Below are 27547 nucleotides of genomic sequence, written 5' to 3' on the forward strand. Positions count from 1 at the left end.
GGTAAATAGCCGGCACACCTCCATCCGATGGTCCAAATTGTCAATGACGCTGAGGCATAATTGAGGTTCTATGCCGTTAGTGTGTCTCATCCTTTAGCTCTTCAATTGTTGCTGGCTTCTCAACGTACACCTTTTCTTTCAAATAACCCCAAAGAAAGAAGTCTAACGGTGTCGTTGACGTTTAGGTGTCGTTCACATTCAAAATCGGACCTTGAAATTTAACCACCCTTTATATATATAATAGTAAAAAGAGTTGCAGTATTAAGGAAAGTCTACGAGTAAAGCCTACGAGTAAAATTGATTTGCATTCGTAAACGTACCAAGAGGTAAATGAGCTCTCAAAAACTAAATCCCTATCTGACTCTTAGCCCCTTTAAGCACGTTTATCTTCAAAACTTGAAAGAAGTTGTGCATTAAATTGGAGAAAATGCACAACAGCGTCAAGGAAAGAATTATCAAAAATCAACGTGAATCTTAAGCCACTTCAAACTTGCACTTTCTTATACAAGGTGGCGCAAAATTATTAATCCAATTTTGTTATTATTTTAAATGACGGACATCTTTATTTTTACGGACTCAATTTTTTATATGCTTGTATGCAGTTGTCTAGTTCACAAATGACAAATAGGATTAACGTACCTTTGCAAAATTTACGAATCATACGAATTGATGATTAATTTTGCGCCACTTTCTTCGTATGCACGTCAAACTATTGTATTGTTTACAGGCCAAAAACAAAAACATTACAAACAAATTCTTTAGCTTCCATCAATTGTCGTTGGAGCCGTAGCAAGACACATTTAACAACTGTTATTTTCTTTCTTCTGTTATTGTAATTAGTGCTCTGCAAAACAGATATATTTTTATGATTTTTTGAAAAAATGTGCTGGTACGATAAGAAAATAAAAACATGTTTGAAATTTATAAATAATGAAATATTTCTCTAAAACACATGAAAAACTAATATATGTATATACGTCCAATTTATTTGCTTTAATCAATTAAAAAAAACTGATGGATTCAGTTGATTTTTAATGTCGCACCAAGGCCACAGAACTTGCATATGTTACGAATATATTGCTTTTTCGGCTTTGTTTGACAGAGGTAAGGTTTCTCATGCCTTTTGTGTTGTTGCGCTAGGATTTCCAAGGATTGCTACACTTCGCTCCCAATTCGCTGTGGGTATTACACTTACCTGTAAATGTAAGCTGCCTTGGCAAATCTTTCATATGTAGCGAAGTGAGGAAGTTTCCCGCCGTTAAAGAAGCTCTCAGGAACGCCGGTGCTTGGAATGAAAAATACGCTTAGAATTCTTGATAGATCTATATAAATATTTTTTGTTTATCGGGACAACTAGCAAGTGCAGCACTCAGACATTAATTAAACCCATTGTACTACACTTGGATTCCCTTTTAATTTTCTTTAAATCTACCAGATCTCCGAAGAAATCTGAGTAGATCTTGTGGTGCCAAGGAGCCAATATTGTCGCTTCTTAACACATCAGTGCCAAAGACCTCAAACCTGATTCGAGCGAAGGGGGGCAGACGCATAGGAAGTGGTCCGCCGTCTAATCCTCCTCTTTACAAGCTGGGCAGAGTACACTATCTGAGATGCCCACCCTTTCCATGCGCTTTGCCCACAGAAAGTGGCCCGTCATCAGTCCAACCAGTTGTCGGCACTCCCTTCTGCTTAATGGCAGGAGAATTTGCGACAGTCGAACGGACATGACTGGTAACATCAGTTTAGTCCATCTGCAGCCTCTCTCAGCCTGCCAAAGCTCGCTTGTGGGTTGAAGTAACCCATTTGCTAACCGTGGCTTTAGTGGCCGCAGAAGAGAGTTGGCCTCAGAGCCCATCTTAGCTAAGGAGTCAGAGGTCTCGTTTCCCACGATACCCACGTGTCCCGGTACGCATATTAGCATCAGGCTGTTATGTCTAACGACATAGTTCAGCCTAGATTTACAGGACTCGACTACCCCTGATGTGGTTGGGGGGTTGTCTAAGGCCATGAGCGCAGCTTGGCTGTCGCTGCAGACACATATAGATCTGCCTCTCCATCGGTTTTCCACACAAAGTTCATCGCTTCTTGAACTGCATGCACCTCCGCTTGAAACACAGATGCATGCATTCCAAGAGCAAAGTGCAGTTTTGTCCTGCTGGATTCCACGTACATCCCAGAGCCGGAGCCTTACTCAAATATAAATATGATAATACAATCGCATTTAACTAGAAAATTAGGGTTTAGAAAAATCAGCTATACTAATAGAATTACAAAGGAAACTTAGTCAATAAATGTATAAATGATTCTGATTGTATTTTCACTATTCCCTACTCAAATGTCGTTGGGACAAAACTAATGGACATTCTTTTTGTGTTTTTATAAAAATATAGTGCATTCTACAACAAAAACCATATAACTCCTCAAGAATCTAAAATTGTAGAAAATTCACAAAAATTTAACAAATTTCAAAAGAAATACATCGAAAATTCCAACTTTTTATTGAGAATTTGTTTAGAAACTTTGGTCATGCAGTTATATTATATAAAGGGTGGTTAAATTTCAAGGGCCGATGTTGAATGTGAACCACACCTAAACGTCAACGACACCGTTGAACTTCTTTCTTTGGGGTTATTTGAAAGAAAAGATGTACGTCGGTAAGCCAGCAACAATTCAAGAGCTAAAGGATGAGATAATTCGGCACATTAACGGCATAGAGCTTCAATTATGCCACAGCGTCATCGAAAAATTGAGCCCTGCCAATATTATCATAATAAAGAGAAATGACAATAATATCCTAAAAAAATTGTATTTTATTCAAAATCAACACTGGCCTTTAAAACTTAACCACCCTTTATATAAAATTAGCGCATATACCCTCTATTGGCTATTTGGCCGAGCCTTTACTCCTATGTATTTGTGGTGTGTGTATTGATGTTTTTCTACATATGGAGAAACCTACAGTTTTAATCCGATTCCGAATCGCAGATGGTTTTTTATGAGGAGTTTATTCATGACAGAAATGCTCACGGAGCTTTGCCACTTCTTGGCGAAAGGTCTTTTTCTATCATTTGGTGTTTTATGCTCGTGGTTTCGATAAAAGAGTGTACTTTATGTGGAAGAAAACTCTCAATATCGTATGCAATTTTTTTTTTTTAATCAATGCGATTTTTGAGCAACTTCAATCTTACACTGTGGTTAGATAAAATTTCATCGGTTACACAACTAGTCTGCATACCTTCTAAAAAGTAGAAAATTTTGATGGCAATTTAAAAAAAAACAAAAATTCTTTTTGTGAATTTTGTACAAAACTTGAGACTTGGATGTACGGATCAATCAATTTTAATAGTTAGAATTTGGAAATTTAGCGCGTTCCTATTATTTTGAACTCTAGCGTATATGTATTTTGATATTTTGAAAAGAATATGATATTGTGCACTGATATAAAAAATGTAATATTGTATTATATTAGTAGAACAATTTCACTTACTCTCGAGCTCGGATTTTCTATTGACGGCCCTCTCCGTAAGATTTCGTGCAACGCAAATACTCAGCCGTTTCCCAACTTTAACGTAGCCACCATAGTGCCCAAGTCATTTTGATAAAATTTTATGAGTTTTACATGAAGATGAAGCTCTAATTACATCACTCGCATCCATAAACCCTTTAATTCTCCATTCACAAGTCATTCGCCTTGAACTTGGTAACAGCAGCAAGCGCGCCCATAATACACTGATTAATGGCTAACAAATAATAGATTGAAAACGTAGTAAAAAAATAGAAAAATAGAAAAATAAAATTGAAGGAACAAAGTAATAAACCGTAGACTTGACCAAGAACTTCCAACAAAAACTCAAAGCTTGGATAAAACAATGCTGAAAATGAAATGTAGCGCAATTAGCAGTGCACACATCCATGTATGTATACATACGATTAAACACATACATTTTATTACATATGTATGTATGTATAAGAAATTAATGTGTACAATGTACGCAACTATCAAATCCGGCGCGACATGTTCGCGGCTTCCGTTCAACTGCTTGCCAAGCGCAAAAAGCAACCGATCGAACTTCAAAGAGCAACAACGAGCAGCGAGCATGTTTGAGCGCACATTTTGGTTGGTGCAATTCAATCGAACCTTTTTCAAATTTCCTCCACATCAGCTTCAATCTGGTAAACTTGAAACTACAAACTTAGTTTAGTGCAGCGAACAGTTTAAGCCGGAACTTTGACGAGTTAACAACAATGAGCGGTTAAAAGTGTGTTTTTTACAATTTCACAAAGTGTTGTGTTCAAATAACAACAACAATGATATGTGGAAATGAAAATAAATTAATTATAAACTATTTGTGGTGAATGCGACAGAGCACCGGCTGTAGTTATACAGTATTTAAAAAAAAAATTATATTAAAATTAAAACAAATGCAAAAGAAGTAAGAGAGTGGAAAAAATGAAGTAATTTGATATAAAAACGAAAAGTTAAAGGTTTCTACATGTCATAGTTGCCGATGGCACTCTAGCTTTGAATTTTGTGGTGCAGTGCTTTGTCATATCATTTTGTGCCCCACACAACCCACAAGAAACCGTCTCATTGTGTTTTATATATTGAAATTATTCAAATCTCAAGACAAACGTATTATTTGTTTATTGTATATTAAATGATAAACCAAATTTCTACGCATACGACACTAAATCAGCAAATTCGAACACGAACCCGATAGAGATAAACGCGCGAATTCCATAAGCCCGCGTATATGTGGCGCCGCGCAGGCGCATACCAAATTCGATGTGTGTAATTGTTGTTCAATAAAATTAATAATTACTAGACTGTGTATTCAAGAAGAAGAAAAAGAAAAACATCACGAAAATATACAAGCAAAAATGCAATAATTGTGGATTATTAAAGTTTTCAACAAATGCAGTGCAATAAATTGACGTGAAAGAATGCTGCTCAATAAAATGCAACGCAAACCATCTAGCGAAACACTCGCCAGTCTAGCGTTTGACAGCACGCTAGACTCACGCATGTCCAGTGCGGAAATACCGCAAATGGAACTGCTCCCGGTGAACTATGTGCATCAATGCAAGGAAGTACGCATGCCGCGACCGACTACAACAACGCAGCAGCACAGGCAGTCCTTCATGGCAGTTGGCATGAAATATCCAAGCTACAAGCAAACTGTAACGGCAAGCAGCCACAGTCAGCTTGCTGGTGCCAAATTGAGCGCAGCCAATGCAAATAAAGTGCAAGCTGGCGCGGCCGCTGCCAATTCACAACGCCCCACAGCATCTAAAGGCAAGACACAACGCGCACAGCAGCCACTACCGCCACCCACAATTGAATCGTGGAAATTTCTGCAACATCAAATGCCACAAATGAAGCCGCAACAGCAGCCAGCGTCCGCTGCCGCAACACACAAATATCGAGCACCGCTCGCGCGCGCACAATCCGCCTCGGCCATTGCCACTGCTAGTGCTACTACTGCTACCGCTAATGACGCGGACTCCGATGATCAAGATTATGCAGAAGTTCAATCGTGCTGCAACTCCTCCTGTAATTCTGCTACACAATCGTCTGCCTCATCGGATGACGATGATGATGCGTCCACTGTCCATTATCCAGATTGTGAGAAGTCCCACAGTTGGAATTATCGTGCGCGCATCTCAACCTGCGATGTACGACGCGATATAGCGCGTGCAGGTGTTAAATCCCGCGCCGATCGCATAGCGCGCATTGAACAAACTGATTGTGATCATCAGTTACAGCATAATGCAGCAAGTAGCGTGACTGGCGATAGTAAACGTGCATCACTACCCGCAATGTTAGCAGGTGATGATGCGCGTAAGCCAGAGGTGGTTTCGCAAATTAATCGATTATTCGAGCACGCCAAGCGCCCCGAGCAGAGGCGCTCCACAAAACAACATCGCGCGCCAGCACCGCCCGCGACAATACAAAGCGCCGCTTCTGCATTAATACAGCCGCCTTCACAACCACTACGCCCTGCATCAACACCGATAAAAAAAGAGCCTAACATGCGAATGCACCCGCGCGAAATGCTGCCCTGCATTGAAGAGCGCTCGAAACGTTGTAGCAATTCAAGCGCGCCTGGTGATTGTTATGATTGTGTACGGGAAAGCAATACCAATTCGAGCGAAGGTCAAAACTCACGCTGTACTATTGATGAGGTGCGCTTATCGCGTGGATCACCTGAGCAACGACAGCAAGTATCGCGCATACCAAAGCCTGTCTGCGAGGCACAGCAACAACAGCGGCACTCGACCAGCTCGGCGCAGCCCTATAATGAAGCAAATGAGCAATTGCAGAGGCGAATACGTCAAATGTTCGACCATGAAGAGGAGCGGAAACAGCAGCTTCACCGACAGGTAACTGCGGAGTTTCGTACGCACTGCGAAGGTGCGAAAATCAAACTGCGCGCTACCAAATCGACAGCTTTCGAGAAGTCGGATAAGCCAAAGTGTAACAGTGAAACAAAACCAGACAGCTGTGATGAGTTGGATCAGCGCCTGCTGAAGCAAACGCGCCAGCCTGCGTCTGCTAGTTTTCAGAAGCATAAAATGGAGCGAATACATATACGTAAGAAGCGACAACCGCTCCTCATAATTAATCAACTCAATGAGTCGAAGCCCGCAAACAATAATAAGGTGACGGAGGAAAAAGAATCACTAAATGAGAATAAATGCAACGCCGCCCATAAGCTGGGGAAAGAATCTACGCATAAATCGGCGCTAGACGCCAATCGACGTACCTGTGGCTACAAGAATTGCAAATACGCTAACTGTCCTATGTCGGCGGCGAGTAATGCAGGCAGCAGTAGCGCCAGCACACCGCAACAGTCTGATGAGGAAATGAAGGCGCGCAAGCGTCTATCACTCGAGAGCTGCTGCTCGGACTCAGGTGTATCGTCCTCCACAGATCTCAAGGAGCGCCATACTAAGGAAAATAATATGAAGAATCTCGAGAAGTGTGCGGACTGTGTGAAAATTTTGCTCAACCAAGCAAGTGTGAAGCCAACCGTAATGCAACAAAGTTTTAAGCTATCCGCGAATGCTGCGGCACCCAAGCTAAAGGAGTTGGATATTGATGTGGTTAAAGAGGGACAAATTAAAATTCACGTTGGAAAAGCGTCAGGTGGAGATCCAAACGATGTGCAAAATTTTGCTAAAAAAAGTCTCACTAAGGCCACAACGGATGAATTACTGACGGCGGCTGCGGCAAAAAACAACACAAGCAATAAATTAGGCGCAGTTGATAAGTTGTCTAACCGGACGGGCGCCGCCAGCGCCTGCAATGCTGCCAACCAAACCAAACAGTGCAATATCGAAAATGACCTCAAAAATAACGAACAACGCATTTACAATAACACAAATAGCAACAACAGCTACAAAAAGAAAAATTGCAGCAACGAACACAAACCGTTATGCGCTACCACAATAAAAATCGATGATGATTGGGTACAAGAGCAGAACGGCTGCGATACCGACTCGCTGATGGTGCCTCCACCGCCCCCGCTGCGTATCTCATCCAAGTTCGCAAATGCGCGCCAATATTTCCACAACAATAAAAATAACAGTAACCATAGTAAACACAGTCATAGCCCTGGCGGCGACAGCGACAAGCACAGTGTGAAGATTTTTGTGCGCAGCTCAACATCCAGCGGTGGGGTGGATGGAAATACGACGCGTGCTTCATCAATTTCCATGTGCTCCCACACTTCGCAAACCTCTGGTTGTTCAACAAACTCAGACGCCTCCGCACTAACAAACGCCAGCAAAACATCCACATCCGGCAGCTCCTACACAACCATATCGAGTAGCGCTTCGAGTAGCGGATGCAAATGTAGTTGTCGCCGAGGCAGACAGGACAGTACAGTACCGCAAAAAAAAGACGATGAAAACGACGGCGGATCAGTGGGCACGAAGAACTGCTGTAGCCTGGACCGCATGACGAAAGCGGGAGTTTTCTACAATTGTGCTGCAGACGCGGGAAGGTGTAGTCAAGGCACTATAACCGATACCCTACGCGCATGTGCCTCTTCACCGACCCCTTCAGCGGATAACTTCAGTGAGATCAGCTGCATCGCATGTGGTGAAGAGGCGGAAAGTGAGCGTGACCAAAAGACGAGCAGTTACCAAGAAAGTGCTAACAACAGTGCCGATGTCAGTGGTCCAGTTAATGGCGTATTTTGGAATAACTCGTACTTCCAACAAGATACTGAACTGTTGAAAGAGAGCGTTGGCAAAGTGCAACACAAAAAGGGAAGCGAACTATCAGCGCCAAATAAAGCTGATCATTCCGAACCGAACAGCGACGACAACGAACAATGTTGCTGCAGCTTAACCAGCTGCGATGATGATAATTGCTCATATTACGAATATGGTGGGAGCGCTGGTGAGCCGCAGACGGACGATGATCACTGCGTCTCGCGCATTGAAGTGCATGCAAGCGTACATACGCCAAGTAACTGTGATGGTAGCAACAGTTGTTATGGCAACGATGAAGGGAGCAGCAGTGGCAGCAGCTATAAACTGGCCGGTAACGGTAAAAGTGGCGATTGCCTGCGCGCTTGCGAATGTGACAAACCGCTTTGCTGTACTGCAAACACAAACTCAAACGACAAATGCACGATCGAAGCGGAACGTCAGCGCGTACGAGAACGTGAACGTTGCACCGTGCGCCAACAGCAGCAGCAAGAACAGCAATGGTTGCGACAACGCATGCGCGAACGAGAGCGGCAAATGCAGTTCATAAGAAACAGTAGCGCCGAGGAGGTCTTGATACGTAATAAACATTTATTGAGAAAGGTAAGTAAGTGTGAGATGATGGTGAACTCCCATTGATTCTTAGGCGCACGTTCAGTGTCATATGTGCCTACTTCAATAAATATGTAATGATTTTGCTTGTATCTGCATATGTAAGCTTCCACGACACAGCAAAGTCGAAGTCGAAATGTATGGTGGGGTATGTTATACTGCGAATGTGCATATGTGCACACTAGGGTGGCTGCTATTTCTGAAATTTTTGGTGTTGTTCGGAATAGCCTCTAGAAATACTTGAGCCTGAAGTTCGAAAAATTAGTATTTTTCCAAAATAAGTTCATATAATGTAAAAAAAATTAGTTAGGACTGTCTTTTCTTTATTTTCCAAAAAACTTGCCACTCATTCCTTTAGATCTGTACATTTTCAAAACACTATTGAAACTCAAAACCGTGAGATAAATAACTATTTTAAAATATTTAAAAAATCGAAGTGAATCAGGGAGTTAGTGAATAGGACTACTCTAGCATAGCAACAAGTGCAGTTGTATGGCAGGGCTTTGCTATGGCGTATTTTTGAGTGGTGCGATGTACGTATTTAAATATAACTCCAAAAGTTATACTGAGCATAGCCTAAGCTATTACTAAACGAATACAGAAAAATGTGCAAAAAACAGTTTTCAAACTTTAGTATCTAGTTGAAACGTCCAAACTTTCTTCAATGTGCCTAAAAATTTGTATTTGATAGTTCTTTACGATAACCTGAAAAAATAACAAAACGGGCGGATGTTTATCAAAAATTACCAAAAAAAACTGTTTACCCCAAATCTTTCAAACTTGAGACTTAGTCGGAACCTCTAAACCTTTTTCATTTGGCTTGAAAAGTCATATTAAGTAGTTTTTTAATAACCTTAAACAAATAAGGAAAAATCTGAGGCGGATGTTCTTCAAAAATTACCCAACTTTTTTACCCAAAAAGCATTTTTCAAACTTGAGAATCTAGTAGAAATCTCTAAGCCCTTCCAATGGGCTTAAAAATTCATATTTAGTAGTTTTTTAATATATATATACAATTTTTTTAAAAAATTGGCTAAAAAAAATATGTTTCCCCCAAAAAGCATTTTTCAAACTTGAAGATCTAATCCCTACCTCTGAAACTTCCCTGATCGACTAAATATTTCATATTTAGAAGTTTTTTGGTAGACTTAAAAAAATTAAAAAATAAAACCCGCAAGGATTTTTCGAAAAACTACCAAACAATTTTTTTAAATTTTTTCAAAAGCACTTTTCAAACTTGAAAAAAATTTAGAAAAATTCAGAAAAAATTTAAGTGGGAGAACAACAATTTTGAATAAAATGTGAATTAAGAAATTAAAAAAGGTGGTTTATTTAATATCTTAAAATTCAAGGCACAAACACAAGGAGATTTCAGGATTTGATCGTGTCTGAAAGATTTCGAAACCTCTATTGACTTCAAATCTCATATTTATGAGGTTTTTTGATAGCCTTTTCTGTAGCATATCCCGCAAAACATAAATTATGTTTTCCCTCCGCCCCCCATACAAATTATGGCTACCCTAGTGCACACCTGTAATTAAGTTGTCTAATTTAGCCCGGAAGTTATTTAGTTATATGGATGAAGTTTCTTTCATATGTAATTATGTGTGTTTATATGCCGCACGTTCACTTACCGTTTCATTTGGTTTGTTTACAGTAGGAACATATTTACTGCTCGAATGGATATGGCACGTGGTGTAGAAGGGCGCATTCGGTAGGGCAGAGAAGGTACGAGATTTGGTAATAGGTAATGGGAAAAAATGAGCAAAGAAAAAAATAAATTTTTTTACAAGTTCTTAGCTTCAGGCGAATACTATATAAATTATGTGGTCGAAAGCAACAATCGCGTAAGTCTACTTGAGTTGAGTTATGCATTAGTATTCTACTAACTATAAATATAAACTGCATGTACTCGTATGTATAAATGTATCCCCTAACCATTCTTTTTAAACAATTACATTCTGCTACACTCGAAATCCGTCAAGCAGGTCACCCAGCCAGAAAACCTAATTGAAGGACGCTGAATCAAATGGTATTGTACATTTCTAAGTGAGCTCTCGATTTCGAGATATTTGTAATTCAAATTTATCGATTTGAAGGCCCGAAGAAGTCATTGTTTTGCTAATTTTTTTAATCTCAAAATTTTGTTCACATGACGGCCGCGGACTTCACAATAGGCCAATATCTCAACCAAATTTTTTAGTACATTTTCGCAGGTTTCGACATTTAACTCACCATGGCTTTAACCTCTTGGGTGTTATGCTTCAAATCTTAAATCAAATCACAGATTCTAGGCGACCAATTGACATCAACCTTACCCTTTCCGCTAAAAGTATCTTATTTTCTAAAGAGCGAACTATAAACTAAATTTTAGATACATTACGGATGCTTTTTTGACTGTCAAAGTAAAAAAATCGATAGATCATATTTCACATAGAGTCAGCGTCAAAATAAAGTGTACAACACATATTGACAAGTTTTTACTAGATTGGGTTAATTTAAATTGTTGTTATTTTAATTTTTTTTCTGAAAATAGAGTATGAATTACAACAAAAACGTCTCAACGAAAAAAACAAATTTTTGTTTTATTTCAATTTCTTTCGGAAAATAATGCATGAACTACAACAAAAACGTCATAATTTTATTTTTCTTTCGCTTTTTTCTAAAAATATGGTTCAGAATGCAATAGCAAAAATGTATAACGCAAAGTTTGACTATTTATTTATTTTTCGCCCCACCTTTCCAAAGTTTCAAAGTTTGTACAAAATTTTTGAAAATTCGGAAAATTTCATCAATATTTCAAACTTTTCATTTAAGAATTTCTAGAAAAATTCTAGGTATGCAGTTTAATTGCCCATTCGATATTAGTAAAGTGTAAGGTCGAGTGGCTCAAAATTCGTTTTGATTTTTGACAATTTTCTTTCGCTGAAGTGCATTCTTGCACTGTATAAAGTGGTTTATTTCTAAAGCATGATTTTCAACTAAGGCGATTAATACTTAAGATCGCTGATTTTTTTATTTTCCAACAATTTAGTAGTATTTCACATTTATTATTTAAACATAGTAAAAAAAAATTAAGTAATTCAAAGCAATGGTTATTGCTACACAGTTTTTCCTCCTCAGGCAATTTGTGAAAGTCTCGCCAAAAAAAAAACTTGGTGTTGTTATGAGCCAAAGCAGTAATCAAGCCAAGTGCTTTTAATGAATCTTAGTGGAAATCAGAGAGAACTAAGTCCGGTAAATAATGCGTAAGGAGTGCTGCTGCCCAGCTAAGCGCTTCTCTCATTTCGTGGCACACATAACTTCACCCATCTTTGCTTTATCTTAATGAGTTACGCTTGCTTTATTACTATGAAATAATGCAATTTTTTAAAAGTACCCGGTATTTGTAAATAAAGGGAAAACGGTTCACTTATTCATTGCAATTTATTTTATTCACTGCTAACACCTATTCCATGTTAACCAGTATACTATACATATTCCACTGCTTTTTCCAACCTTCACAACGCTTTTCATAGACTAGCTTTATAGTCGCTTTCAGTTTGTTCCGTGAATTCATGCTTATTTCCTTAGAACATTTTCGGAGTAGGGATCATGTAACTCCTGGGAAAAAGAAAATCTTACAAGGATAACGACTGGTAGTGAAATAGTCGCTCACAAGATGAGGTGTGTATCTCATGAGATGATGTGCTTTGACGATCTTAAAAAACGCGCGCTGTTGGGACTTCTTGTAATGGACATTCTCTCTTAAATGTTTCAGTTTATTAAATGCAATTCTATCAATGCCGAACTAGTTCGCATTCGCCAAAACTAGAAAATAGTCTTATTCGATAATGCTCTTTGCATTAGATGCACATTTACAAATATATGTATGTTTAAATATGGGTACTTACGACCATGCAAATGCGTTATTTTCTGGAATTCTTTGCTGCAATTAACACAAGCAACTTAAAGAGTTGCGCACCTACATAATACCTATATCTATTACCTGTTGCATGCCATAACTGAGCATTACTTTAATGTTTAAACCAACAAGCATTTAATGCGCAAATGCTAACAAAATGTATCACCTATAGCTATGCAAATTAATCGACACATTGGAACAGGTTTTACTACTTTTACTAAATGCTAATCTTTTTGTAATTAATGAAGTGCAGATTCATGTTTGCTGGTATGTGAATGAGTTTTTGATGCAGCTTTACATATCGAATACTCGTACATAACATGTGAAGATATGTGGGTACACATGTGCATATATATAATATATACTTTTAAACAGCCTACATACAAAGCAACAGAAAATACCTACGCAAATCTATATAGATCCATAAATTTTATGTAACTCACTCTATACCACTTTTTTATACCAAGATTGGAATGTGCCTTATTAAAAAAGAAGCATAAAGATTGGATTTTTTTTAAATAAATAAAAATGAGAATACTGATTAATAACTACTGAATGCTTGAACACTATTTAGGGGTGTCAGTTCCGAAACCCCGACAACCCGGGATACCCTAAATTTGAAGCATTGAATTGAAAGAAGTAAAAACTTGTTTATTACAAAATTTTATTACACTTATGCAGTATGACGTGAATTGATTTGATGCGAATGATGAACTGAGTAAGCTTTTTTCTTAAACAATTTTTAAATAATTTGTATATTTTTGTTAATTTTTGGTTTAATGTTTAATGTATTTGCATTCTCTCCTTACTGGGCATTGCCCGTTAGGTACACAGGCGGCGAGACTTGGAATTGATTCAAGTTCTTTCTGCAGAATCTGTCTATAGGATGGGGTGGAATCATCTCAGCATCTTCTTTTCAGCTGCTTGCTGTCGTCGAGTAAAGATTTGGGCATCTGGGCTCCCATTTTTTTGCTACACTTGCGGATATTGCGGGTTTAAATATCACACAATTGATGAATTTCATCAACACCTTGAAGCGCTTAATACAAACGTAATTAGCCATCATCCGCTAATACAAAACCACTTATTGTTGTTGTAGCAGCATAAACATTCCCCCTACCTACATACGGGGAATGCTGCTGGAGTGACAGTCCTTGGCCGGATATAAATCCGGGACGTTTCGGTAACGTAGAACCGACTGTCGTGGAAACGACAAAACCACTTGTTCCTCTTTCCCCCTGTTTGCACCTTTCCCCTCTGTTTTTTCCCCGGTATCACAATGGCCGAATTTTGATTATTTCTCCAAGTGGGCCCCCTCGCTTGGGCAGCCATTTATCCTATATTATCCTACGCTCTAAATTTTTGACACATACGTTTTGGAATCACATGGTTTTTCAAATACCATTTCAAAAATTGATTACTTCAAGATTGGGCTGTATTCATAAAAGTTGGTTTTTAAAATCAATTTATCTAAAATTTAAAATAGTTTCATTATATAGCAAATTAAATGTTTTAATTTATTAAATTTTTACTCATATTAAAAAAGTTATGTTTCTAAGTTAATCTGGGAATCTCGGGACTATTTTTAAATATCCCGAAATGCCGTTAGTAAAATTTTCTGCTACTATTGGCATACCTAACATGGCCCTAACTCTCAATATATGTATGTGCATAAATACAGCAGCGGACACTGAAATCTGGACACTTAAAAATCCACATTTTTATTCTCTTTTTGCACACCCAAATTAATTTTAAGCTACCCCTAACTATTATTTATGAAAGGAGTTTTTAATTGTCTTCAATTAGAGTACTTTTAAATAAATATGGTATTTTTGCTGCTTGGAAGTTGAAATTAGTTGGAGGAAAAATATTAACTTTAGTAAATCTAATTTTAGCACTAATTTCTTGAAAGGTGAAGCAAAATTTTTGTTTTATCACAAAATTAGCGAATGTTTTTATGATTCGAAATTTTTCCACTTTTCCACGATTTACCAATCAGATGGATATGTGAATTAAAAGGAAAAAATGTCAAGCCTACACCCGGATTTCTTTGTCCGCTACTGTAAATATACGATATAAGTGTACTTATTATACTTACAATATAGTTCTTTGTACGTCTCTTACATTTTTAAATTAAAAATCCTTTAAAAAAATGTTAACATTTTCTATTCGTTTTTTATGAGAAAAATAAAAGAGTAAATAATAAAATAGTTCACATTTTGGATTTTTTTCTTATTAATCTAATTGTATTATATTATATATATTTATATATAATTGGCGGTTACACTGTTTTTGGCTGTTTGGCCGAGCTCCTCCCTTTTACGGTGGGCATCCGGATGTTGTTGCATAAATGAAGGGACCAACAGTTTTAAGTCGACTCCGAACAGCAGACGGTTTTTTATGAGGAGCTATTTTGGCCTTAGTGTTAATAAATATTTCCTCCATATTAGAGCACCTCGTCTGTGTCTTATGAAAACCCTTCGTTCTACCCAAAATTGTACTACTTTTCCAGCATAAGTGAACAGCATCTCCTCGCTAAAAATGTGGCATATGTGGGCTTCCAAATTGTCAATCGTAGCTGGTTTATCAGCAAAGACTAGCGACATGAAATAAGTAGTACATCCATCTAATAGCCTAGACAGACGGTGGGGTTGGTGCGAATGGGTTGGTGCGTGACAACCATTCGGAATTCACAGAGAGAACGTAGGTTCGATTCTCGGTGAAACACCAAAATTAAGAAACACATTTTTCTCATAGCGTTCGCCCCTCGGTAGGCAATGGCAAACCTCCGATTTTATTTCTGCCATGAAAAAGCACCTCATAAAAATATCTGCCGTTCGGAGTCCGTTTGAAACCGTAGGTCCCTATATTAGTGGAAGAACATCAAGACGCAAACCACAAATAGGAGGAGGAGCTCGGCCAAAAACCCAAAAAAGAGTGTTCGCAACAATTATATATATAGATATATAATGCGGATTGACAACTAGACTTAATTCTCATAATTTAAAAACTGGATGCAATGCTAGTTTGCGCTAACACGTTCAAAATTACATTAATTGTATTAATTTGTTTTTTTTTTTTTAATAAATAATTATTCCTTAGTTTTACAGCAGCTAATAACCACATTTGTTGCCTGCTTTCCATATTTCCATGACAAAACTATTCAATAAGCAAATCAGCTGTTCACTAATCCGCGTAATAACCGTCTGTCACACTACAATATTAATCCGAATTAACTGCGGCGGTAATCCCGTTTAACGCCGTCGTCTGTCTAGGCTATGAAGGAATCAAATTACATAATCTGCATGCCCTTTTCATGATATAATTTAGCACTTCAAGGATTGGCATTGAAATGATAGGTATATCAAAAAGTCGCGAATCATTTGTTTTTCGCGCTTAGCACAGACGGTTACGATTTTGCTTATCCAAGTTTGTAACTGTAGCTTCAACGATTGCGAATGGCATTTGTGACCGAGTAGACAAGATCAATATGATTTTTACTTTATGCAGGCATTCAGATTTTACAAATACACAAAATAACCTGCCTCCTTTCTCAGTTAAGGATAGTATGGGCAATTTAAATAGTTTTTGACACAAATTTTCTCATTCATCTGATTTTCAAATATGATTTCCTACATCACCCTTTCATTCTTGAAGTTCTCATATACCTCACCTCCCATATCTATGTAGACATAGTCGTAAATGTTTTTCTTTTTAATATTACAGCAGTTTTCTTATCGCTGTGACCTGCCATACATATCCCATATGATACTTTTTCTATCATGGCAATTAAAGTAATGGCTACTTTTTATCTGTTTTATGTCCTCAAATTACAATAGTATCCATTCACACTCGTAAATTTTTTTTTTCATTTCGTTTAGTATCTATTACCGTTGAATACGCCAAATGTTGCTCGAGTAAGTTTTTGCAAGATAATTTGGTTAAGTCTAATTAACAGGACATTCAAAAACATCTCTTATAAAGCTTATCAATCTAAGCCGCTTGTAATTTCATTAATTTTTATGGACTAAATTGGAAGGTACATTAGGTCGTATTACGAGCGTTTCTAATTTCGTATGGAGCAAATAAAAATACAAAATGTTACAAATTACTGCGAAAATTTACCATGAGAGCATTTCAGAAATCTAAATTTTTTTTTTGTAAAAATAACTGCTTTGATTTTTTTTTTCCTTTGTGTCCGAATTCAATGAATGGTTTTTGTGGAATTAATTTTTATGGTATTTACTGTGTATTACTAGATGCTGTTTTGAGAAAAATATACATTAATTTGAATTGATAGGATACAATTTTTTTGCCTATAGTGCGTAATTTTTAAATCTCGGTTATTGCGGTAACGTTACACCGAGTGTCGCCGGAGCACAAGTGATACGTTGTCATCAGTGCTTGCGCGATATTTTCCAAACTCGTTAATCCACTATTTGATAATTAAATGTGGCAGAAAAGTCTGAAACATGAAGAATTTCTTACATTCCTTTACAAGAATTTTTGCCAAAAAGGCAGTCGAAATATTTAAACAGAAATTCAGAGAATTACCTCGTTTCAAAGAAAATACAAACTTGTACTGAATCGATAACATAATTATATGTGGATGTATTCTATACAACATTTTCCAATTGAAACATGACAGCATTGAAGATAATGGGCCAGCAAATACTACATATTTTCCAGAAAACGATACTTTAACTGAAAATCCGCGTTTTTCAGGAGCTAATCTGAAATAAAAGCTGTTGTAATTTACTTCTTTGCTTGTCAGTGCTACCAATTCCAAAGAACTGTACTGCCAAACTCATAACAAAAAACAAAACGAACAGAACGGATTATAAAATGTACCAGATTTCTATCAGAATTTTTGTCCGGATCCCGACCCGATCACTGACCATTTTTTATTTTTTTTATTTTTTTTTTGGCGGCGAGATTGGATTAAAAATGTCTTCGCACTATATAGTAACCGTCGTGACTACGTATGATTGCATTAAAAACATCCCTCCTCTTCTTTTGGATATTTCCGCCAACCCCGCAACTGCTTTCGCATTGCTTCGAGATAGAGATTCAAGACGGCGCGTCTTAAAAAGGACACATCCACTTATTCTCCCTGAGTCCAGGGTCACTTAATTTGAAAAACATATGCTTAATACTCTTCAACATAAATTTCCATTTCACGCCCTTTTTTTCGACTAATATATATCTACACGGAAATTTGTGACGGCATTTAATTTTTCTTCGCATATCATCGTTTCCTCGATTATTTCTTCAGGTGTTGCAGAGCTGTTCTCTCTCTGATTCGCCTCTCGCATTTGAAGAAGATGTGCTCGGCAACATTGTATTCAGCATCTCCATAAAATTAATTTGGTAGATTCACCTTTCCATTCGCTACAAATACTTACGAAAGGACCCACTGACCATACGAACACAGCCATTGTGAACGTTGGCAGAGTTTTTTTAAGAAATCAATGGCTCGACTCAACATAACTAATAATATTTGGTTGTCAATCAATACAAACTTTTAACAAATAAGCAACAAATATGTATACATTCCGTGGCGAAATCACAAATTAACAAATTTCTGATATGGATGACCACCTATGTACTTATATATTTTTCTTTATGTATTTGCACATATGCATTTACATGGCTACCTGTTAATATCCAATAAATATGCAATACGAACAATCAACCTTTGATCAACTACTGTTGCTATTAACTGCGACAATAATTGAACGTTTTTTGCTGTACCTTTTTTTCTTTACTTTTTTTATTTATTCATATTTTTTGTTGACTTTGGGCTATCACAAGTTGCAACAGCAAAAAAATTCAAATACAAATTAACACTCACATTTGTACATGCATATAGGCGATTACAATTGGAAGTCCAACGTCAACTGATGTGTGGACTGATTTAGTTTTGTTGACCGTTGGATGGCATTGTGCATGAGCCATATCTAGGTAGCTTAACCAAGCGAACCGCAAACGAAAAAAAATTAAATAAAAAAAACGAATTTGCTGGCTCAATGGGCCAAGCACAAAATGGGCTTATTGTTGTTAAACGGGTATAAATGAAATGAACGCTTATATTGCATATTTGTATATTGTATTTGTAATGTGTAATCGGCGTATGCAACAAAGTTTATAATGTGACCAGTATTTTTATGGAAGAGTATATGTGCAAATGCATATGCCTCTCAAAAACCCAATTTTTCGTAATCATTTCATGACATTTTGTATTATTTTAAGATGCAGTTTGGTGGTTAATATGCTTTGAATGATATGCATGTTGTTGTAATGTTGGTGTAAATGTACATATAAGCGCATGCCATTATAATTGTTGATCTGAAATTAGAAGGATTAAACATAAATATGAGTGCTATGAGTGCATGAAACATTAAATGGACAAAAAACAGAAACAGCTCTTGCATTTTGATTTAAGAGACCACCTCTTGAACGAAATATGCGGCTTACAGGATATGCAGAGAAGCTGTCACCAAAGTAGTCTATATCTGACAAATTTAAAATTAGATATGGATTGGATTTGCGGGCACTTTCCACATAAAATTATGAAGCCATATTCTCATCTAATGGGATAGTATTAATTGATTCACAATGAATTTTTTGCACAGCATAAAAGATAAGCTTGTGGTCATATCTGCATACTTCTGTAATTTCTTTTATGGCAATTTTAGAGAAACTGAGCTATGTATTCCACTTAATTTTTGATCTTCTATTTATTTATTTTTGTATGATACTTATTTACCTATTTTTATTTAAAAACGATTTATTTTTTTACTATCGAAAGTTTTCTAGAACAATTTTTTTAATTAACTGCAATGGTGCAAATGGTTTAAAATTTTTTTATTGTCGATTTTTAGCTCCTGCTCGATGCTATGACTACATATATGCCGGCCAAGTTCGATTATTTCCGTGATTTTATAGACATTTTCTTTAACATCGAAATCGAGACTAAACCAAAATTGCACGTAATTAGCTGTTAAAGTATCGGCCATATAAACATCATTCACAATTTCAGCGGCCTAGTTTGCATCTTCGCCTTTCTCAAATAAAAACTGCAAAATGTACCGAATTTTCTCTGTGCTGCCTTCGATTGTTAACACCCTGTAACTCACAACTGAATGGAACAAACAGAAAATAGCAAACGATTTTTTTAGTGTGAATCTTGAAATTGTTTGATCGATACTTTACGAGATATCGATCACTACAGCCATCTACCAAGAAAATAATGGGTTTCTTTTTCTCCAAACAATAATTACATTTTTTTTATACTAATACTTTTATTATACGGCGGCCGCCGTAGCCGAATGGGTTGGTACGTGATTACCATTCGGAATTCACAGAGAGAACGTTGGTTCAAATCTCGGTGAAACACCAAATTTAGAAAAACATTTTTCTAATAGCGGTCTCCCCTCGGCAGGCAATGGCAAACCTCCGAGTGTATTTCTGCCATGAAAAAGCCCCTCATAAAAATATATGCCGTTCGGAGTCAGCCTAAAACTGTAGGTCCTTCCGTTTGGGGAAAAACATCAAGACGCACACCACAAATAGGAGGAGGAGCTCGGCCAAGCACCCAAAACGGGTGTACGCGCCAATTATATATATATAATATTTTCTTGTGTTTATTTTTTTTTTTCTTTTACTTTTTTTTATTCATTTATTTTTTTATTTTTTTCATATTCTAAATACTTAGTATTTATTTATTTAATTTTATTTTATTTTACTTTATTCCCTATTAACTTATGTTATTTTACTTAATTTTATTTCATCAACTAATTTTTTTAAACACATTTTTATAACGTTTTTTATTTTATTTTATTTATTTTTTGTTCTTGTTTTTCTTTGTTCTTATTTTTTCTTTGCTCCGTTTTATATGTATTACCTCATTTAATTTAATTTATTTTGCTTTAGTCTTTTTTTAATTGGTTATATATATTTTATTTTATTTTATTATTATTTCATTATAAAGGGAGGAGACATTTTACTATATATCAATTTTGTGTTTTATATATTATATATTTTTATTGTAGTTTCTTGTATTTTTTTATTTTATTCCATCTTATTTTATTTTAAATAATTTTGTTTCATTAACTAATTTTTTCACTATCGCTTTTATTTTATTTTGTTTAATTTTTGATCTTCTTTTACTTAAATAATTTTTTGTTTTATTTTTTTCCATAATTTTATAGTATTCGGGTTTGATTTATCTTATTTTACATTTTTTGTTTATTATTTTTCTTTGTTCCATTTTATTTTCCTTCATTTTATGAAATTATTTTTCTTTTGATTTTTTTAAATATATTTTTATATTTATTTTATTTTATTTTTGCCATATTTTATTTGACTTTTTTCTCTATCCCAATGTATTTTGCTTTACTAAATTTTTTCGTTTATTTGACTTCATGTTTTTTAATTTTATTTTATTTTGTTTGATTTTATTTTAGTTTTATATTTAATTTATTAGTAATTGTTGTACTATTTCAATTAATTTTATTACCTTTTATTCTATTAATCGTTATTAATTAATTATTAATTTTCAACTTTTTTTATATGTTTTATTTATTTTATAATTCTAATTTTACTTCATTTTTTATGTAAATTCTGTTTTATGGTATTTTGTTTTACTATTTTTTTTTTATAAAATAGTTTTTTAATAGAGTTTATATATTATATATATACAATATTTTATTTTATTTTTCCTCCTTATTTACTATATTTTATTCCATTTTTGGTTGTTAATTTAATTTCTTGTATAATTTTTTATTTATTCTTTTTAAGTTCAATTTTATTAACATTTGTTTTTTTTTATTTGCTATTGTTTCATTCGATTTTATTTTTATTAACTTTTAATTCTTTTTCCACTCTATCTGCGAATATTATTACCTCCATTCTCCTAAAATGGCAAATTTTTCGAAAAAGGCATAAAGCATAAGAAAATATGTTTATTCATATTTATGGTTTCTCTTCCTATTTTTTGTTTTTGTTTGAAAAAAGTCTAAGATCGTTTTTATTTATCTTGAAGATTTCTTGGATTTCATAATTTCGTAAGACATGCGCGTCATCCACTTTACCATTACCAACAACGCTACAACTGAAATCAACAACCCATTAGCTGAGCTCATCGGTATTTCGCTTCCAATTCGCGAAAGCAGCATAAAATATCTAAACAGCCAAATCCGCAAATTACTATAAAATACATAACAAACTATCTATGTGCAGGCAATAATTTATAAGCACGCGATTTGCATTTTTGTGCCAACTTCCCAAAATGGGTATATTACTTTGTTTTTTTCTTTCTTTTTTTACCACTCACCTTTTCTTAATTCATTATACAGTTTTGGTTTCCTTGCGTTTTTTTTTAGATGTATATAAGTACATATGTATGTATGTTTGCTTTGATGTTTATAAACATTACCGATTTCGAACACACTTCACATTCGCTTTCGTTATACTTTAAATTTGGCATTTTTTCTACATTGCATACTAACTAAAATAATTTACTGATTTCCGGCTCGATTTTTTCTTCTGGCTCAATACACAACTAAAAAAGCTTAATGTACGCTTTGTATTGAAGTTTTGCATCTTACGGATACTTTTACTTCACTTATTTAATATTTTGTTAGCTTGCTTTCCTCTATTTAATTTGATAGACATTTTTGCTTGAGGAATAAAAATTAAGATTTAATCTTATATAATTGCGTGCAAATTTTTTTCAACTGATCGAAAGTTCATATAAAAGAGATGAGCGTAGATTTTTATTGTTGTAGTTCATGAAAGATTTTCGATCGTTCCACTTGATACATTTTGTGCTTCATACTATTTTTTGTCAACGAGCATAAAATTTTAAATGAGTAAATACTCGTATATGTCTGTAATTACATAACGGTGTAATAACACCCGCGATGCAGTCATTGGTGCATCTCCGGTTGTATTTTCGTAATGAAAAAATGTGTATGCAAAAAAACTATTTACGCTTCGAAGTTGGCATACAACTGTAAGGTTTATTATTTAAGGGGGGAACCTGGTTTATAAGGTCCAAAAAATCAATTTTTTTTTCGTTTTTAGCGATTCCTATTCACACAAAGTTACAAAGCCTAATTCTCAATATTTCCATAGATACAAAGCCAAAGGTGGGGGAGCGTTAGGTAGTTACGCTGTGACGGAACAGCTATAGTACAAACTTTATCTTCTTTTCTCGACTTTTCATTTTTATGATTTCTTTGAATTGGCGTACATGAATGAAAAAAAAACTAATGAACCTTTTGAAATGAATCATAGCTTGTTCCCTTCAGTATTAAATTCTCTTCTATTTGAACTAACAAAATAGATTAAAAAAAATGTTTCAAGATTTTTATACCAAGTTGAAGTGAGTTTTTTTTTTTTATAGAAAGGCATTTTTTTTCTTTAAAACCTCCAAAAAGTTGAAATTTTGGAATTTCTCTCAGTTTTCTTAGTTCATCTAGAATATTTATTTTACTTTATTTTATTTTATAAAGGTTTACATAACAATAAAATTATTATACAAACTGAAATTAAATTAATTTTTTCCTTAAAAAAAAATCGCAAAGAGATGCAATTTTTAGACCTCATAAACCAGGCTCTCCCTTAAATAGCAACATCAAGACAGCAACAGAACGAGAAGCTAGGGATAAACTCCTTCAAGATTGTAACCTCCCTTTAGCTGAGTCAATCGCTATTGAAATTTGTTTCCCCTGTTGTTGTTTCATTTGTAATAGAACAATAATTTCCAAATCGTTCGTATATACAGGAAATATGGCTATTAAAACAATTGGATGCTTTTATTCCAAACGAATATAATTTTTTACCTAAACCAAGCGAGTGCTTCTCTTAAAATAATGTAAAATATTAATTGTATTGTAAAATAATACAATAATTGTATAATAATACAAAATTGACATCGTATGATACAATTATTATTTTTCTATTAATAATAAAAAAAAACGTAAATTTCACAAAATTTTTAAAGTTTTTCTTTGTTATAAAGGGATTTCCAATAACAGGTGTTATTTTGAATAGGATGGAATGGTATTGATCTGGACAACGTATATTTTTAACAAGACAGCGCTACGAGCCACACAAGCAACGAAACCATTGATCTTTTACGGGAAAAGTTTCCGGACCGTGTTATCTCTCGAAGAGGTGATCACAATTGGCCACCGAGATCATGTGATTTAACACCTTGTGACTTTTTTCTTTGGAACCACGTAAAAGAGAAGGTCTACGTCAACAGCCCAGGGTCAATTAAAGACTTCAAAGATGGAATTCGTAGGGCTACCGAGGTCATAGGGCAGCCACTTTGCAATTGGGTTATGGAAAATTTCATGAAAAGGATATTGTCCTGTAAACGTGGTCATGCTGGTCATTTGCTTGATATTATTTTCCACTATTAACGGCATACCTTCCTCTTTATAATGAAATAAACATCCTATCATTTATATTAAAAATTAGCATTTTTCTTTGAATATGAAAATAATACCTCTATATTTCAATAAAAATATTAGAATATTAAAATTAAAATATAATTAAGTAAATATTCAAAACTTGTCCATATGAGGTACTTTTTTAATAATTTACGGAGGGTGTTTATACAAAAAACAAAAACATATGTATCCAAAAAATAATCATAAAATTGATCAATTTTTGCGAATGGCGTCATAACTCCATCATATTTGGACAGCTGCAGTATACAAACAGATTAACAGTGGAGCGCGTAAAGGTCAAAATAGAGATTTCCATCACTCAAAATCTTTTTTTTTCTTTTATTTATATTAGTAAAAAGGTTATTCAAAAACAAAATCGTTCGTAATTCATATCTGAAACCGAAATTCCCACAAATTTTCTGTAGCAAGCATTTATCTGCTATATGAACTACAAAAAAAAAATGAAATAACAAAAAACACTATTAAGAATGAAATGTGACTCTAACTTGTTAGGAGAAGATGTTTAAAAACTCAGTGTGTGAGCTCAAATACCAGAACTAGGCAAGACAAACAATTATTTTTGTAACAGCATAAGCAAATACTGTTGCCCACACATGTTTGGAGAATGCTGCTGGAGTGACAGTCCTTGGTCGAATATAAATCCACTTCGTTCCGGTAACGCAGAACCGACTATCGTGGGAACATTGTTTAAATAGATCGCTTAATCTCTGTCAATCGGGGCTAACAGATTTGTAAGCTCAAAAGTGAAGAAAACTCACATAAAATCTAGTCAGGCACTGGAACACCTGATGTTTGCCTTGCTATTTTCAGAGTTGTTTTGTATCTTCAGTACAAAGAAAATAAATTTTTGGAAATAATAAAACCAAAAATGTGTTTTAAAATATTTCTGTTGTATTTTTAAATGGAAATATGAAGGTTAGCGATAGCTCTATATACTTATATACTCTTATAAAAGGCAGTATATTTGTGGCTAGAGATTTGATAATTGAACTTACTGGCTATGAGGCCTACGATATAACTTTTGTTTACAATTAAGATGCTGATGATTTCTAGTATGAAATTGGCAACCCCAAAAATACTCCTGGAGAATTTATCTATCGAAATTGCATAGCAGTGCATCAAAAAACAATTTCCTCTACTAGATTTAATACAAAGTTCTGTACCCCCTGTCATTTGATACAGTTTTATCAGCATTAAATACTTTTTAAAGTAGAAAACTGTGACTTATGCATCATTTAGTTAACAAGTGAAGACGTGATATAAGTAAAAATGTTTAAAATACGTGATTTTCAATATAATTTATTCGCATTTTTGTTATAAATTACTTTTTCATCAAATTATAGTTTTATAAACTATAATCAATACCTACGTGTATGTACATATAAATCTTCTTCTTCTTAATGGGCGCTATAACCGCTTACGCGATTTTGGCCGAGTTTAACGAAGCGCGTCAGTCATTTCTCCCTCGTGTTAATCGACGCCTGTTGGATACACCAAGTGAAGCCAAGTCCTTCTCTATCTGACATTTCCAACGCAGAGGAGGCATTCCTCTTCCTCTGCTACCACCAGCTGGTACCGACATGACCCAGCCAACGTAGCCGCTGGATCTTTATTCGCTGCGCCATGTCTATGTCGTCGTAAAGCTCATATAGCTCGTTGTTCCATTGCTTTCGATATTCGCCGCTGCCAACGTTCAAAGGTCCAAAAATCTTCCGCAGAATTTTTCTCTCAAACACTCCAAGCGTCGCTTCATGAGATGTTGTCATCGTCCAAGCTTCTGCACCATACGTTAGGACGGGCATGATGAGAGCCTTGTAGAGTGCTAGTTTTGTTCGTCGAGAGAGGACTTCACTGCTCAGTTGCCTACTTAGTCCAAAGTAGCCCTTGTTGGCAAGAGATATTCCTATAAAAAGGAATGATATTATTTATATTATATTTTTATTTCGATAATTTGAAGATTTTACTTAAAGTTTTGACCTTCTTTTTTCATATTAGATTCTTTTCAAGAATTTTCCAAGCATTTCTGATGCGAATATCTTTTCTTTAATCAAAATAATGCCAGATGTTTTATTTTTTGGTTAATTCTATTTTTTTATAGCAGACCTGAGGATTGATTTTCATGAATTTCTCCCGGTTAGATTGTTTTAATTTGTTAGCTTAAAAATGTATTGATATTTGCTGTAACTTTTAACTTTATGTTAATATTAACTTCTTGTTTTAAAATTATGATTTTGAAGCAACCGCAGCCAATTCTTGGAAGGTCTTCTAAAAAAGCCGTTTTCCGTTGTACACCAAATCCCTTTTTTTAGATCATCTAAAATCGAAGAATAAAAATTATTTCATTACATATATATAACTGGCACCCTTTTTGGGTGTTTCCCCAAGGTCCTTCTCCTATTTGAGATGCGCGTCTTGCTACAAATGGAGGGCCATAAAATTTTACTCGGCCTGCGAACTGCAGGTGTTTTTTTATGAGAGACTTTTTCCTGGCAGAAATACGCTCGGAGGTTTGTCATTGACTGTCGAGAGTGGCCGCTATTAGAAAAAACCTTTTCAATCAATTGGGGTTTTGTGCCTAGTGCTTCGAACCTGTGCACTTCCGAATGGTGGTCACGTACCAATCCCATTCGGCTATGACGGCCGTTCAATATATCCTTGACATAAGTTGTAATTTGTTGGAATATTTAAAAGAAGGAATAATCCGTCAGTTTGGGCTTTTAAAAAATTAAATGTTCGCCGAAAAGTTGGCCTTCAATTATTTATATAATAGAAAGTACGTATCAGTAGGATAATCTGTCTATTAATTTAATGTAATTATATATATTTAGATTACTTTATTAAATTATATACTTATAAAGTATATATTCCTCTGCAAACACACACTAGAATCCTCAGTTTTCAGAAAAAAGCTTCAAAACCACTTTACGCCAAATTATATTTATTTTTCAACTCTCCAACTTTACCTCTCTGCCACAGGCTTTACATTTCGTAGAGTCGGACTTTGCAAGTGAATTGTGTGTGCTAACATTCGGCCTTCAATAAATGAATCAGGCGGAACTTCTTGATCTGCTGGTGCATTCTTAATTTTTCAGCATTAAAGCTATGATACCTGCCTTGTTTGTGCCTTGTTTTAAAAAGCATTCAATAGGCAGTTCTTCCGCAACGCAGTTCTTCTAAAACACACCTCTTTCGGTGTATGAAAATCATATGAAATTTTTTTTGTATCTCATATTCGTAATAATTAGTGAGACCTTTTTTTTCTCCTAGAATTATTTCTTTTTCCAATACCTTTGAACCTACGGAGAGAGTTTGTGAATATCTTACA

At 35.2% G+C, this 27547-nt stretch overlaps 1 protein-coding gene across 5 annotated transcripts in view; it reads left to right on the forward strand.

The window, feature by feature from the left end:
• The first annotated feature begins 3496 nt into the window (after positions 1–3496).
• Positions 3497–27547, forward strand: part of LOC128867752 (uncharacterized) — a 61961-nt gene continuing 37910 nt past the window's right edge. For 2 of the 5 annotated variants that reach the window (XR_008455016.1, XR_008455015.1), the window contains exon 1: positions 3497–8823. Coding sequence is in view for 2 of the 5 variants with exons in the window: in XM_054109220.1 (XP_053965195.1) it covers positions 4945–8823 (3879 nt within the window). In the remaining 3 variants the exon portion in view is untranslated. The remainder of the gene's footprint in view (positions 8824–27547) is intronic. The other 3 variants (XR_008455014.1, XM_054109220.1, XM_054109221.1) reach the window with 2 other exon arrangements.

The sequence above is a fragment of the Anastrepha ludens genome, chromosome 6, assembly GCF_028408465.1.
Source record: "Anastrepha ludens isolate Willacy chromosome 6, idAnaLude1.1, whole genome shotgun sequence".
Classification (NCBI taxonomy): domain Eukaryota; kingdom Metazoa; phylum Arthropoda; class Insecta; order Diptera; family Tephritidae; genus Anastrepha; species Anastrepha ludens.